We start from the raw sequence: 15860 nt of genomic DNA, 5'->3' as shown, positions 1-15860 counted from the left end.
CATATCGCCCTGATTAGCCAATGGGAAGGGTAGCGAAGTTACGGCTAATTACCATGTTTCTCTTTTATTAGATAGGATATTTAAATGCCATTTAACAAAGAAAAATCAACCAAAAAAATGAGTTCGCGTGTCACCTCTGACATGCGTGTCATAGGTTCACCATCACTGGAATAGGGGGAGAAAAACAAAATAACATTGGGGAAATTTAAAATTAATCCAGTAAGACAAGTAAGTCCTTCAAAAATCAAGAGTGTCATGGCCTAAACCTTAACTAAGGATAAACAATAATAAATTGTAGTCACTTACTTTGGTCAGGTATTGTTCTCAGTATTTTGTACCTATTAATTCTCACAACCAACCATCCATGAGGTTGCTTTTATTATTATCCCCATTTTACATATACGGAAATGGAAGCTTGCAGAAATCCAAAGCATATTTGATAGACTTTAAAAAAAACACCTGCGTTTTTCATAAATAGTCAGTATGAAGTGAGAGAAAGAACACATGCCTTGGACTCAGGAAAGGTAGGTTCTAGTCCAGTGATGGCGAACCTATGACACGTGTGTCAGAGGTGACACGCGAACTCATTTTTTTGGTTGATTTTTCTTTGTTAAATGGCATTTAAATATATAAAATAAATATCAAAAATATACATCTTTGTTTTACTATGGTTGCAAATATCAAAAAATTTCTATATGTGACATGGCACCAGAGTTAAGTTAGGGTTTTTCAAAATGCTGACATGCCGAGCTCAAAAGGTTCACCATCACTGTTCTAGTCTGACTACCATTAATTTGCTGTACAACCTGAGGACCTTTATGACTTCTGGTCATGTTTCCAGAAAAAAAAAAATAATCTATTCTTTAAAAAAGATTTAGACTAGTAATTGCTAACATCTCTCCTAGCTTTACATTTCATACAAATTTGAGAAAGGAAAGCATTTCACTTCTGGTTGTTTTTTGCCATCTCCACCCCACGTCATTCTACATTTTCCTTCTTGAATTGAAAATCAGGAGGAAAAGAACCAAAGTCTAGAGTATGGGGTCAGAGAAGGGTATGTGGGTTTGCTGTGTATAATTATAGGTATTTAAAAGATATTTAAAGATTCACTTCCTGATACTTCAGCTGCTGACTCATCAGCAGGACTGGGAAGAATTTTTAAGGAAAAGTGAATATAGAAAGGTATTTTGTATATAGGCAATTAATAGAATTAAATGAGCAAAGTTCTTCAACAAAGATCTCAATGCCCTATAAGAAGATCTCATAAAACATAATACAAAAAATTAAACTAGTCCACTCAAACATTCCATTGCAATAACAGAACATTTGCTTTTTTAGAAGCAGGACAGACGAATTTATTCATTTGTTGAGCTTCAACTCCGAATATTGTAGCTCCTGTTCGCACTATGTGTGTCCTAGGATAAACCCAGAAAAGACAAGGATCTCCCAGGATAGTTGGAGTGGGGGTGGGGCAATAAGAGGTAAACAGATAAATCACTATACAATGTGGTAAGTGCTATTATAAGAAGCTGCTCTAACTTAATGAGTCAGAAAAGGTTGCACAGAGGAGGCAATAGATCAGTTGGGCCTTGAAGGATGAGTAGGAGTTTGTTCGTAAGAATAGGGAAAGATCTTCTCAGCAGCAAAAACAACAGTGGATCCAAATTCTAAGTTCTAAAGATTTCTGAGATATCACAGATCTTATGGTGGGAGTATGGGAAGGAGAATGTTAAGGAGGCTAGAAAGGAAGTTTGGGTCCAAAGTGTAAGAGTTTGTATTGATTATATAAACAAAGGAAGGGAGTTGGTAGAAATTTTAAAATAAGGTCTTGACGTGATAATCTTTGTTTTCATAAAGATAATTAGACTGAACAAGGAGAATAAATTAGTGGAGACAAACTGGCAGTAGTAGTATTTCTTTTTTTTAACAAATTTTATTCTAAGGTATTTTTTGGCAATAGTATTTCTAATCTTTGTTGAGCCCCAATGGTATTTCACAATCCTTTTATTAGGATTACTCAACTCCCCCATTCCAAACCTTTATCACCCTCCTCAAACCCTCCTATTTATCTCCTTCCCATCATGCAAAAAAAATCCTGCCTTCTCCATAAAATAAAATGTTGGGACCATTTGTCCTGAATTCTTAAAACTTCCCACATCCAAATGTCTCCATCATACTCATCTGAGTATCTTCCATCAGATGCTCAGGCTGAGAAGCAACCTATGGTTCAAGGCCAAGTCTTCCAGCTATTCCCCAAGTCCCTAATCCTCTTTTCTCCTTTATTAAAATGTTCCAAAGAGTGGTCCACCTTGCCTGTATTCTTTTCCACATCTCCCATCTTCTCAATTGGCTGCAATCTGGCTTTTCCTCCCACCTATGTAATGAAACTGATTTTTCTCAATAGAATGGCCAGTGACTACCTAGTTTCCAAGTTTAGTAGAGTCCTTTAGTCTCTGCCTCCAGATCCCCTCTAACATGTGAATCATTCTGTTCTGTAAACTCTCCTGTCTGTACTACCATCTTTTTGTTTGTCTTTGTTTGTTTGTTTTTTGTTAATCCTCACCTGAGGATATTTTTCCATTGATTTTTTCTTTTTTTTTTAGGGAGAGTGAAAGACAGAAGGAAAAACAGAGACAGACATTGATGTGAGAGAAACACATCAATTGGTTGCCTCCTGCACACCAAGGTACGTGGCCTGGACCAGAATCAAACCCGGGACCCTTTGGTCTGCAGGCCAATGCTCCATCCACTGAGAAAACCAGCGAGGGCTGTACTACCATCTTTATGACATCACTCTCATTTTTCCCCTCTGTCTCCTCTTCTTATGTCTACCTCCTAAAATCCCATCCTTAGTCTCAAGTTTCTATCTTAGCCCACTGCTGCTCTTCTCATTGTACCCATTCTTAAAGATCTCACCCATTCTTATAATTGTTGTATGCTCAGAACAAAACCAAACCAAATCAAAACATCCAGCCTATATTTTGTCCAAGCATCAGACTTGCCTATCCTCCTGGACATTTTGATAGATGGTCACCCAAGGACCAGAAACACAACCCATTTCCCCTCCCCAAAATTTCATTGGTGGCACTATCATCACTAAATTGCCCTCGCTGGAAACCTGAGAGGCATTCAAGAATTCTCCTCATTTCTTACCCAGTCTTGCCTATTCTATTTCCCAAGTACTTCTGAAATCCATCCCTGATTTTTCTCATCAACTACAAGTTCAGGCCCGTTTCATCTCTTGACTGAATTACTCTAAAAGCCTCCGTCTAGACTGCAGCCTCTGTGGTTGCCCCTGGTATTAGGGTAATCAACTGCCTGGGTTCACTTGGGACTGTCCAGGTGTTAGCCCAGAAAATCTTGCATCCCAGAAATCCTTCAGCCTCCACTGTTCATCCTACTTTTAGTTGCAAATGAAACTAGCTTAAGGCCATTTTTCTTCTCTTGGTTCCAGTGGGGAGAGGAGGAGGAAGCAGGGAGCGTGCAGTGGGGGGTGACCTACTATGTGTGTAGCTTGGAAATGGGGGCATGAGTCCCTGAGCGGAGCCCAGAGGGTCAAGAGGGTCAGCGGTGGGAAAGGGATGGTGGATACAGAAAAACTCAACATAGCATCATCCAAAGGCTGCTGTAGTGAGAAGGTCCAAGCCTAGTAAGAATGTCCAGCTACCAGAGAATGAAATCAGAGGACCGCGCTTAAAATCCCCAGAGATCTTTCTCAGTCAGCCTATCCTGCTGGAACTTGAGGCACCACTCAAAATATGCAGTGCTATCCTTGGGCAATACTACTATTTGCCTAGACTTTTTGAGTACGGTGGTTTCCCGCCAGAAAGCTACCTGTTGAGGGACTATGTGGATGGGGGAAGCGGTCACTAGAGATTATCTGCCTCTTCCTCTCGTACGAAGTCAAATACCCCAAGACCACGAGTGCGCCAGCATCAACAGAATTTATGGATTTTATGATGAATGTAAAAGAAGATATAACATTGAACTATGGAAAACTTTCACAGACTGCTTTAACTGTTTACCTACAGCACCCATCGTGGATGAGAAACTACTTGCTATCATGGAGGCTTACCACCAGATCTGCAATCTATGGAGCAGGCTTGGCGAATTGTGTGACAAGATCAAGGTCTTCTTTGTGATCTTTTGTGGCCTGACCCCAACCATGAGATCTTAGGCTGGGGTGAACATGACAGGAGCGTCCTTGACATTTGGTGCAGAGGTGGTTGCAGAATTTCTCCATAAGCTTGATTTGGATCTTATAATGTAAAGCCCATCCGGTGGTTGGAAATGGATAGGAATTTTTTGCAAAGAGGCAGTTGGTCACTGTTTTCTGCACCCCATTACTGTGGAGAGTTTGGCGATGCAGGTGCCATGATGAGTGTGGACGAAACACAGAGGTGATCCTTTCAGATTTTAAAAGCTGCAGAGAAAAGGAAGCCGAGGGCCACGAGATCTTACCACTTCCAAGGGGTATGATCACAAAGCAAGCAAAGAAAGAGCTGTCTTTTGACACTGCCTAGTCAAGACTTTGTAATATATAATACATAACCTTCAGCTTTAAAACTGTAATGTGTTTCGGTCGGCTTGCTCAAATAGTGTGTTTGTGCTTCCCTTCCATTTTTGAGTTAATTAATGAATGGCATCTGCTGGTTATGATAGCAAATGAAACATTTCACTCCCAAGGGGGAAAAATGTTTTATTTCATTCTCTCTTCCTTTTGCAAGCAGTTTTAATGGGGGTGTTAAATCTGTACACCCCCGGATAGTTTATCCTAAGAGGTAAGTGAATAATTGACCTTTTTTTTTTAAGCTCATTACAGCCATGAATACATAAATGCTCATTTTCTTTAGGCTCATAAAGAGAGCCCTTGGAGGCTCAATCTGTGCATGTTTTTGTCATAAAATGCATACTGTTGGTACGACCCACTGAACATTTTTTTTTAATTTTAAGAATTCGTTTCAAAGGGATTGCTTATTTCTCTCATTGTCTTGTCATGTACAAACTGATTTTTATAGTTATCAACATTAGGAGTAACTTTCAACCTTGCCAGCATCACTGGTATAATGTGTATTTAATTAAAGTACACTTTCCCCTACCGTATACTTAAAATGATGATGAAAGCCATTATTTTAAATGCTTGTGACTCATTCCTAAAGCCAAAGTTTCTGTTGAAATATGTACCGACACACCCCTAAGTATAAGAAGGCATGGTTGTGTGCCCGTGCCACCTTCTTGGGGATTCAGAACCAGGTTTTTGAGTTTGAATAGCAATTAGTAACATAGTGCAGTTTAAGCTATAAACGTTAACAACATTTTGTACAATTTCCATAGTTGATTCATTAAGTAATCTTTTTACAGCTGCATCAGGCCTGAACCTGTCCTTGCAGAAAGCTCCAAATTACAGAAACAACACTGTGCTATACGAGTGACCCATTATGCTTTCTTTGGCCTATATTCTTTATTTTGCATAAAGTTGAGACTTCTAAGTCAAAACAAAGGCACTAACATGCTACCCACCAGTTTATACAGAACGTATATAACCTATGACTTTTTAAAACTAAAATCTGTTAAAGAGAAATCTGTTTCAACAGATGACTGTGTACAATACCATGTAATAAAAGTGAACTCAGCCTTATTAAATGACGAACTTGTTAAATCCTCTCAGTGTCTATTTATCAGCACAATACACACAGGAGCACTGTTGGTGGCATATTAATAGATTTGAATGAATAAATTGCTCTGGAAACAAACAAAAACAAGCTCAAGCACATTACTAAAAAGCCCTGGGCCTCGCCTCAGGTACAGCTGGATGCAGGCGCTCTGCTTTGAGGTTCCACCTTCTGTCCTTCGCTCTGGAATAGACTTGTTTTCTGTGGCAGGCAAGCAGGCCAGCAATCGACCAGCTGGGCAACACCAGAGGGAGATTCTCTACTTGGGCAGAAAAGTCTCGGGAAGACCCGATTGGCCCAGCTGAAGTCACAGATCGATCCCCAACCAATCATCATGGCCAGGAGGGTTGGCCAGGCCTATATTACAAATTTACCCTTGAGGCTGGGGTGAGGAGTGCTAAGAGGAAAGAAAGTTCACTGGAGGAAAAGGGGGATGGGCAGGACAGACAAGAACATTAACCCCACCCCCACCCCGAGATCCCACTTAGCACACTGTGGCTGGGCAGTTGGATTACCTGGGAAGAGTGAGCCATAGAACACTCCAATTGGACCATTTTCATTTTCTACATAAAATCCTCAGAGCCCTCATACTGCTTGCGGGACCAGCCCATGCTCCTTAGAAGGGCAAACAAGGTTCTCTATGATCTGCTGTCTGTTTACCTTTCAGCCTCTCTCTCCCCGCTCCCTTCCTAACACTTAATTTTCTAGCAAACACTGCAGACAAAAAAAAAAAGTCCCTTATTCATCACACTGTTCTCCCCTGACCAGCTCCTAATCATGCTTCAAGACTCAGGTCAAGCATCTCCTTTGCCTGGAAGTCTTACACCACCACCAGCTTACACACACACACACACACACACACACACACACACACAGCACATGCCCAAACTTGCCATGGCACCACACCGACTTGAAAATTATGTTTGTCAGATTCCTCTTCTAGACTGCAGGTAGAAGAAATTGTACCACAATCACCTTTCTGTAGCAAGTTCTAGCATAGTACTTGGCACACAGTACATGCTCAACCTTTGATTTTGAACAGAAACTGTTCTGATAATCCAAATGAGTGAGAAAGAGCCAAATTAAGTTAATAGAAACAGAATTAGATTAGTGGAAATTAACAAAACTTAATTGGATGGTGTCTTTCCATATTCAGTTCTGTTGGGCTATGTAGTTTACCGGGTTTTTTTTTTTTTTTACTTAGATCACCCTCTAATTTACCAACATCACATAATTCCCTAGAAAACATACATAACACACGTACATAGAAAACTACCGACTCATGAGAGATGTCATTGTTATTGGGTTACATATGTTGACCGCTTTCAGAAACTGAGCTAAGTGCTCTCTGCATTGTTTCCTTTAATTCTCACAACAAACCTATGATATAAGCCTTGTTCGTTTTTCCTTTTTATTTTATTTTAGATATATTTTTATTGATTTCAGAGAGGAAGGGAGAGGGAGAGAGATAGAAACATCAATAATGAGAGAGAATCATTGATCGGCTGCCTCCTGCACACCCCACACTGGGGATTGAGCCCGCAACCTGGGCTTGTGCCCTGACCGGGAATTGAACTGTGACCTCCTGGTTCCACCTCCTGAGCCACGCCAGTCAGGCGTTTTCCCTGTTTATAGGGGAAATAACTGAGGCTTAGAGACGTTACACTAACTTTCCCAAGTTCTAGCTAGGATCCAAGATCCAAGCCCAGCTTTTTCTGGCTCTAGCAGCCCATTGTCTCAAAGGCTATATACTCTTACTCTCTATCTTTGGCCGGCTCTGTCTTTATTAGTTACACAAAGAAACAAAAGAAGTCAGAAGGTCCTTCTCCAGGTGAGCCATTTCTTGTCAAGGGATTATTTTGATGATGGTAATATGACTACAATATGGGGATATAATCAGGTGTTAAGTGGTGATACTAAGAAAGCTTGCAGCTTCTCTGCATTAAGTTCTTTCTCAGCACTTAATTGCAGAAAATCCGTTAGCATAAGAGCACCCAGGGTCACAAAAATCACTTCTGCCTTAAAGGTTCTGAGATGAAAAAGAACAATTCTTAGAATTCACTCCTCCTGCTGTTTGTCTCCTTTGGTTTTCCTGAGGCTCGGTCTCACTTACTGGATAAGTCGAAGACTAGACCCAGTTAGTTCCACCCTCCCCCAGGCTGACCTCTGCTGTCTGGTTGGCCTCTGAGAGACAGGTTCACAGAGGCCTGAGCTCCAGGTGCAATTCTGAATTGTTCCCCTTCCTTGCCATACGACCTTGGAGGTGTCTCTTGACCTCACTGAGCTTCAGTTGCTTTAGCAAGAAATTGAATTAATCAATGTGACAACATGTAATAAGCCAGAAAGTACTAATGGACGTAAGAAAAGTGGGAATGCCACTCACTTCCCAAGCTCCCACCTTGTTCCTGACATTGCGCAGTAAGCTGTGCAAAAACAGGTTTTTATCATGCTGATCAGCGTCTTCCTTGCCTTGTCTGAAGTGCCTGCGCTGTGTCTGGCACATAAGGTCGGCACATAAGGTCAGCTCATCGGTCAGTTCAAGGCAGTGCTAAGAGCCATTCTGTGTGAGGACGGTCCCACCTTTTGTGGTTCTTGTGCAGTAATCACTTTAGTAAACTGGTGACTTCTCTGTCCCAGGGAGCAAATTGTTTTAGTTAAAACTCTTCCTTGGAAATCTCTTCAGCCCTTGCAGAGAGATGTGTATTCCTCAGCTCCTCCTGGGCTGACAGCCCGGAGACTGGAAGCCAATCAAGTGAAAGCCTCTGCCTCCCACTCCGACTCCCTGAGACGGTGGAGTGGCTCTGCCGAGTTGCAGCTGGGAGAACTCCGAGAGCGTGGAGAGCGTGCAGCATTCCTCAGAGTTCCCTGATAATAAGAATTACCTGAAGCCCTTGTGAAAAAAACAAATTCTCAGCCTATCCCAATCCCCTTAATCTGAAGCTCCTGGAAAGAGGTCTTGAAGCTGTCTTTTAAATAAACACCTCCAGGTCTTTGTTATCGTCAGAACAATTTGAGAAATTCTGACAGTGCAAACAGCTTGTCTTTTACACAGAAAGACTCTGAGCCCCAGATTGAGAGATACTAGTTGTTGGGGGTGAAGGGTGGACCTCACATCCCCAAGTGAATTAGAAAGAGAAACCTACGTCAGTCCAATAGGATTGAGTTTACAATAAGAAGGGTGAGGTCTGTGGCAAACTGGAAACCCTTATATCTAAAAGGGAGGCACCTGCCCTGGCTAGTTTAGTGGTGAGAGCGTCAGCCTGCAGACCAAAGGGTCTCCTGTTTGATTCCTGGTCAAGGGCATGTACCTCTGTTGCAGGTTCCCCAGCCCTGGTAGGGGCGAGTGTGGGAGGCAAACAATCAATGTGTCTCTCTCAGGTTGATGCTTCTCTCTCCCCCACCCCTCCCTTACACTCTCTATAGAAATCAATGGTGAGGATTAACAAATAATAAAATAAATAAAAGTGAGGTGCTCCTCTCAGCTCTAGCCAATTGCTGCCATGCAGAATGTGGAACCATTGTTGCCGCAGATAACAAATTTTCAATAGACAATAGAAATCAGGATTTTTCTAGGAAATTTCTCCATGTTTATTCTTTAAAAAAAAAAATCCTCACCCAAGGATATTTTTCCACTGATTTTAGAGACTAGAAGGGAAGGGGAGAAACAGAGAGAGAAAAACATCGATGTGAAAGAGACACATCAATTGGTTGCCTCCCACATGGGCCTGACCAGGGCCGGGGATTAACCTTGCAACCCAGGTACATGCCCTTGACCGAAATCGAACCCGGGACCCTTTAGTCCATAGGCTGATGCTCTATCCACTGAACCAAACCAGCTGTCAATTTAAAAATTGACAATAAAAAAATTTTTTTTTCTGAACATTGTGTAAGCCATATTTATCTTGGCTACCGGTTTCCAAGATACACTTTATGGGCCATAGTTTCATCCTTTCCTTACCTCTCTCATGTTTTAAGTTATTTTTAAATGAATGGCTTTTTATCACCTAGTGAGAAGAGCCTGGCTTGCAAGGCCGATCATGGTCTGGTTCATACCACCTTTCCCACACCACCTGTCATTAGAGAACATAGGTTCTAGACTAGAGCCAGACTGCCTAGGGTTGCATCCCAGATGGATTTGCCACTTACTAATGATTCTGAGCAAATTAATCTCTGCATATCAATCCCTTCACCTTCAAAATGGTGATGATAATAATAGTACCTACTTCTATTTGGTTGTAGTGAGTGCTAATAAGTTACTATAAATAAAGTGCACAGAACAGTGCTCGGCATGTAGCCTCCAGAAGCTAGCCCCAAACAAGGTGAATTCATACCCCCCAAAAGTTGCAATTCCCCTTCCTGGAACACATGCTCTTCATAGTCCTTGGCAGGTCTCTTCATCCCTCGGGTCTCACTGATCTGGCAAAGCTTCCCTGCCCCCAGGAACACCTAGGCCTTGAGTCTACCCCAACATTGCTTCACACACAGTATTGCAGGTGTCGGGCATCTCCACAACTGTGCACATCCTTGAGGGCAGAGACCTTGCCTTCTCACTTCTGTAATCCCAGGACCTAACACAGTGCCAGGTACGCGATGGGCTTTCAATAACCAGTGTTAAAGGAATGAAGGTGCTGCCCTTGATTTCCCTATTTGATTATAAACTTCTTAGGGACAGGCACTCCTATAGGCTATGTCTGTGTCTCCTTCATGGGACCTCGCAGAATTATCAATTATATACAGACAGTTCCCGACTTACAGTGATTCAACTGACAATTTTTCAACTTCCTGGTGGCATGAAAACAGTACTCATTCAGTAGAAACGGCACTTTGAAATCTGAATTTCATCTTTTCCTGGGCTGGCGATATGCAATGCTCTCTTGTGGTGCTGGGCAGTGGCAACAGCCGCAGCTCCAGGTCAGCCCTGGGATCATGAGGGTAAACAGCTGAAACTCCGGAGTGCAGTTATTAAATGCATTTTCCACCTTCAGCGGGACTATCCTGATGTAACGTGACTGTAACTTGAGGAGCGATAGTAATTTGTGCTGTTTGCAAAATATAATGCTAGCTTCTGATCAAAGAGCTTACAACCTTTCCCCCATTTCATCCCCATATGCCATCCAGAGATGTCTACCCTTTGAACTCCCACAGCAATTCTCTGGGCCTTTCTTATGGTACCGAGCACTTCTTTTGCTTTGGATTACATCTATCGATGTACATGTCTTATTGCTTCACTAGACTACAAACTCCCTGAGGCCAGGGTATGTGTCTGACTTCAAAATCACCACCATAGTCCCTTGCCCACAGTAAGCATTCCTTAAGTATATCTTGGTAGTCTTCATGAATACAACCTTTTCACTGAATTTCTTATATTTATCTAAGGATTGTTAGAGAGGAAAAACAAAGATTCAACTCAGTCTGCATGGTGTTAAATCATGCCATTGCGAGTTCTGTTCATTTGAAGAAAACATTCGTTACCGTTTGAAGCCTTGTACCATGAATCAAACAAAATTTAACCCACATGGTTGAAAATTGAGGAAGCAGTGATTTCACAAAGGTTACAGTAAGGTAGCTCAAAACATGCTTTAGAAATGCTTCCAACTGACAGTATAAAAACAGCTCTTTCCTAGAAATGACCATTTTTTCTTTAGCTGGAAAATAATATGTCTTATAGGAGAGTAGTTACCTTCATGAGTCTATTCATTATAGAAGTTTAACCTCCTGAGAGCCTTGGTTAATTGTAGAAAGGTGGAGGCAATGCTATTTATGATGCTGAGGTGAAGTCGACAGTGGAAAAATAGGTATTTTCCACATACAACACTAAGGGGATTTTTGTTCCTGTTGTAACATTTCCACCAACTTTCAATAATAGGTTTAATGGCATTTATGGCGACAACAGAATAATATTAGCATCAATTTGAGGTAGAAGCCACGCAGGTAATTCCACACGTTTACAATTAGCTCATGTTTCATGATTGGATTTTTCAGTGCCATGTTAACTTTACATAATGTTCAATCAGAAAAGAATAACAACAGTTAAAACTTAAAAATCAAAACAACAGCTTTGCATTTATTGTTGAGATTTTATTGAAACAAAACAACCTGCAGAATGTATACTATCACTTCATATCTTTAAGTGCTATTATGATTTAGAATAGAAATCATAAACTCCTTTCCTAAAATAGATGTTATAAGCAACATTTCTCTGGTGCCGTAAGGTTTCCCTGTTGCTAACCGTGTGGGTTTTAGTAATAGACACACTATAGTGAGCACCTATCACACGCCATGTAGTTTGCATTGATTAGTATTTCTAAATCATTCATTTAGTCAACAAATATTAACTCAACACTTACTGCTCACTGAGAAGTGTGCTAAGTACTGGGCTATAATTATGAACCAGACATTAGCTCTTACCTTCAGGGAAGGTACAGTCTTGTAGGAAGCAACAGCTCTGCAAGATGGGTAATTTTATCTCAATTTCACAGATGAGGAAAACAGGATGGGGAGGGACTAATACTGGCCAATCCCCATGCTCTTTGCACCCACAACCCTGCTTCCCTCCCTTCTGTTTTCCTAGTTTAATTCAACTCACCTTTGCAGGAGTGTTTTCAATCAAGTAATTTGGCAAATAATTGAAAACGCTTACTTTAGTGGGAAGGTAAAAAAAAAAAATTAAAACTTACTGCTCTCAATCTTTTGGTAACATAAAAAAACAAATATTAAATACGTTATATTTTGGATTGGGGGGCTGGCTTACATAAAATACAAGCCTTAACAAAGCCCAAAAATCCACATTTTTCACAGATGTGGAAAAACAGCAACTTAATGGCAAGGTGAAGGGCTCCTGGGCCTATGCTATGCATACGCTATGCAGAAACTTGGAGCTTTTTATTAGTTGGTTTATTTTTCTCTGCTCTGATTTCTACTTTTTCCTGATTGCATGTAGTCATGACAAAGATGGGAGGCAGATGGCAGGGGAGCCATGGAGGGTATGGTTTGAGAAGTAGGCAAAAAATCCTGTGGACTAACGCGACGTTTTAGTTTTTGCCTCAGAAGCGTTTTTGCTTTCTTTGGCTATATCTACATGAGATTGTTGCAGTTAATTATCGAGTGATTGTTCCAACTAAAAGATGACTGTTGTGTGGAAGCCTTTTATTTCTTTTGCTCTTTTCTTCCATCTCTCCCATCTGACATCATTTAACCCGACTCCTCAGAACCATAGCAGAAATGTCCAGCTGGAAGGCACACAGCTCTCGAAAGAGAAGAAAGAAAGGCACCCGAACTCTTGGCCAAGCCACGTCCCTGTTTATTCCCCAAGTATGGTTCTGCAAGAGGCACAGCCCTGACTGTTACAGCCACTTCCTAACTGGCCTTCGTACCTACGGCCGCTTATCCCAATAAGCCGTCTTTCTGAGTCCCCAGCGTTATCTTCCTAGAACACTGATCGAGTCACTCCTGCATGAAGGCCTCTGCTGACTGCCCAAAGTTTATAGAAGGAAGCCCAAATGCCTAAGGGTGACACAGAATGCCCTTCAGTCCGAGCCTAATCCCCCTCTACTCGTTCTCAGCCCTTATCTCTCCCTATCTTTCTACACCAGAGGCACTCACAGAATCATTCTTTGTTCCTGGAACAGGTTTTGGTCTTTCAGGCTCCACACATTTGCACAAACTAGCGCCATTACCAGCTATATCCTTTTCCCCTCTCTAGCTAGGGAAATAAAACTCATGTTTTAAGATCTACACAGAATGATCTTTCTCCAGTAAAAACTTCACTTGTCTTGCAGGTAACACTCCTCTCTTTGAATCCTTAGCATTTTGCATATAATCTAATTGTAGCACTTAAATCTTTGAACAAGCTTTAATACTCCTTTTTCCTAACTGCAAACCCAACTCCTCTTAAATCACCTTCATTTTCTGACTGTGCATAGTGTAGAGTAGGGCATCAGAAAAATGTCTGTTAAATAAAGAATAAAAAATAAAAGGATGCTCCCATGTCCAGACCAAATGTTTAAAAAGTAGGAAAAAAAACCATATACATGCATATATACACAGATACTGGCCTTCTATATATAGACACACACATATTATACATATGATTTCAGAAATTTTAATTTTTTTCATATTAAAAAGCTTTTTAAAAATAAAGTCCAAGTTAAAAGAAACAAAAGCACACCTTAAGGAATAATGCAATTATTCCATACCAGTTTATTGTAGGTATTGTTTCAAAAATTTTATAGCATAAATAACCTTTCATGTCAAAATAACTTAGTACAATTTATAATAAAACTTTGAGAATTTAACATCTCATCAAAATACAATAAAATATGGTTTTAAAATATGATTAACCCTTTCTGCTTTTCTTTTACTTGCAGGCATATAAACCCAAAATACCCAAACAACTGCTGCACATTTAAACTTTAACAAAGCATATTTGGTTTAATTAAATGTAACTCAACCATTCTAAATTAATAGTTTGTTTTCCTTCCTGTGTGGTTCTTTGCAATTTTTGTTCCTTTTGACTTGCATTTCTGTTTCAACACAGTTTCCTTCTTCATTTTCACCTCTTTCCATCTGCAAAGTCATCTAACTCTGGGCCCCCAGAGCTTGTAGTTGAACTCAGCCCCTTGACATCAGTTTCTGTAATCCTTGCATCAGTGTAGGGAGTAACTGCTTGAGTAACTACAAAGGTATTTCAAAACTTCAGTGCAATTTGGTTCAGTTATTTTCATTCAGATGCCATCACCGTTCAGGAAGATTAATTACTGGAACCCACTGATCCATGTAGCGACTTTCCCGGCAAAAACAAATAAGTTGACTTAAGGCGGGATCCTTCCATTGCGATGAATGTGGATTCTAGGAACAAATTTAGAAAAATAAATTTACTATTAAAGATTCAGCATTTGCTAATAATTACACTACTGTTGAGGGGAAGACACGTGAACATTCTATACTCTGGCTGTGTGACATGAAGACCAGTTACAACCATAAAAAACAAAATTTCTTCCAAGTCATTGGGTTTCCTGCAAAACCACTAAGGGTAATTGTGTACTAAACTATACTCTGCAAAGTTTGAACTAATGCAATCCACTGAGCCATATGCATATGTTTGCATGACAATATTTATTCAGTTTTGCATGCGAGTATCATTCACAGGTCTGTCTTACCAAACTTATACTGTGGCAGAGACCTGAATGAAACAACTGAGAAATATTTCCATGCTGTGCTCACAGTAAGATAAGAGTTGCATAGCAGTTCACTAGAATTGCCACCTGTTATCCTAACAAAAGACAGAGTAGTATCTTTCAGTAGCAAAATGAGGCAGCCAAAAAGTAGTAAAATGTAGGACGCAAAGCTATCACATGGACCTCTGCAACCACAAGTTATCTACCTACCAAAGGTTTATTTTTATCAGGAAAACAAAAGCTCCATAAAAAAAAAAAATGCAAGATTGCAAAGAAAAAATTTCCACTATCCTCTTCATGCATTTCTAGGGAATTAATTAGGTCTGTCTCCTACACCATTTCTATTTTTAGCTTTGACTGGTAGAGAATGAAGCTGACTCCTTAATGAGAGTGAGCCAGGAATTTATTTGGCTTTATCTAATCTGCCCTGCTAAAGGAATTAGTCACGGGAGGTGGTGCAGATGTAGGTAGGGAGTAGCTGGGCTGACAGTGCTGACTCACAAGGATCTCTTCCGCTGCTGGCAGCCTTCAACGTGCTTAGACATGTTCTGTACCAGAGAAAATCCTGATGATGAAACTGGCACATCTCGGCTGAAAGTCCAGCCACACGCTAATGGGGCAAAGGCAGTCACGCTCTTGACCCCCACCCATTCCACTCTGCAGTCTGGCCACTCTCAGGCCTGGCGCCCTGAGTTCCAGGACGCTAACCCCGACCAGCACGGAGACCCCTTCTCCCTCACCGTCACCAGCACGCAGTGCAGGTCCGAGGGCTGCTCGGCGCCCTCGCTGGCCCCCGGGCTGGCGTCGGTCTCCAGCAGCAGGAGCTTGGCCAGGCGGCCCGGGTTGCTGACGCGCAGGATGTTGATGTCGTTCTCGCAGCAGAACGCCTGGATTAGGGTGAAGTGGATCTGCAGTGCCACATCCCTGTCGTCGTCCTCGTCGGCGGCCAGCAGGCAAAGCACCACGTTGTCCGGGTCGCTGCGGGCAGCGGGTGGGGCAGGTGAGCGCAGAG

General features: G+C 41.4%; 1 protein-coding gene and 1 pseudogene across 3 annotated transcripts in view; one reads left to right on the top strand and one right to left on the bottom strand.

The window, feature by feature from the left end:
• The first annotated feature begins 3510 nt into the window (after positions 1 to 3510).
• Positions 3511 to 5659, top strand: LOC102247261 (annotated as a pseudogene).
• An 8187-nt stretch (positions 5660 to 13846) lies between these two features.
• The window catches only part of GADD45A (growth arrest and DNA-damage-inducible, alpha), a 3251-nt gene continuing 1237 nt past the window's right edge, over positions 13847 to 15860 (bottom strand). The window contains exons 3-5 of one of the 3 annotated variants that reach the window (XM_014541076.1): positions 15589 to 15826; positions 15350 to 15396; positions 13847 to 14519 (exon numbers count right to left, since the gene is read on the bottom strand). In XM_014541076.1, coding sequence (XP_014396562.1) covers positions 14483 to 14519; positions 15350 to 15396; positions 15589 to 15826 — 322 coding nt within the window. In that variant the 3' untranslated portion in view covers positions 13847 to 14482. Of the gene's footprint in view, positions 14520 to 15058; positions 15397 to 15588; positions 15827 to 15860 lie in introns of all 3 variants that reach the window. The other 2 variants (XR_001362463.1, XM_005868049.2) reach the window with 2 other exon arrangements.

Source organism: Myotis brandtii, unplaced genomic scaffold (assembly GCF_000412655.1).
Source record: "Myotis brandtii unplaced genomic scaffold, ASM41265v1 scaffold26, whole genome shotgun sequence".
Taxonomy (NCBI): Eukaryota; Metazoa; Chordata; class Mammalia; order Chiroptera; family Vespertilionidae; genus Myotis; species Myotis brandtii.
This window is presented reverse-complemented; position numbering and strand designations above follow the sequence as displayed.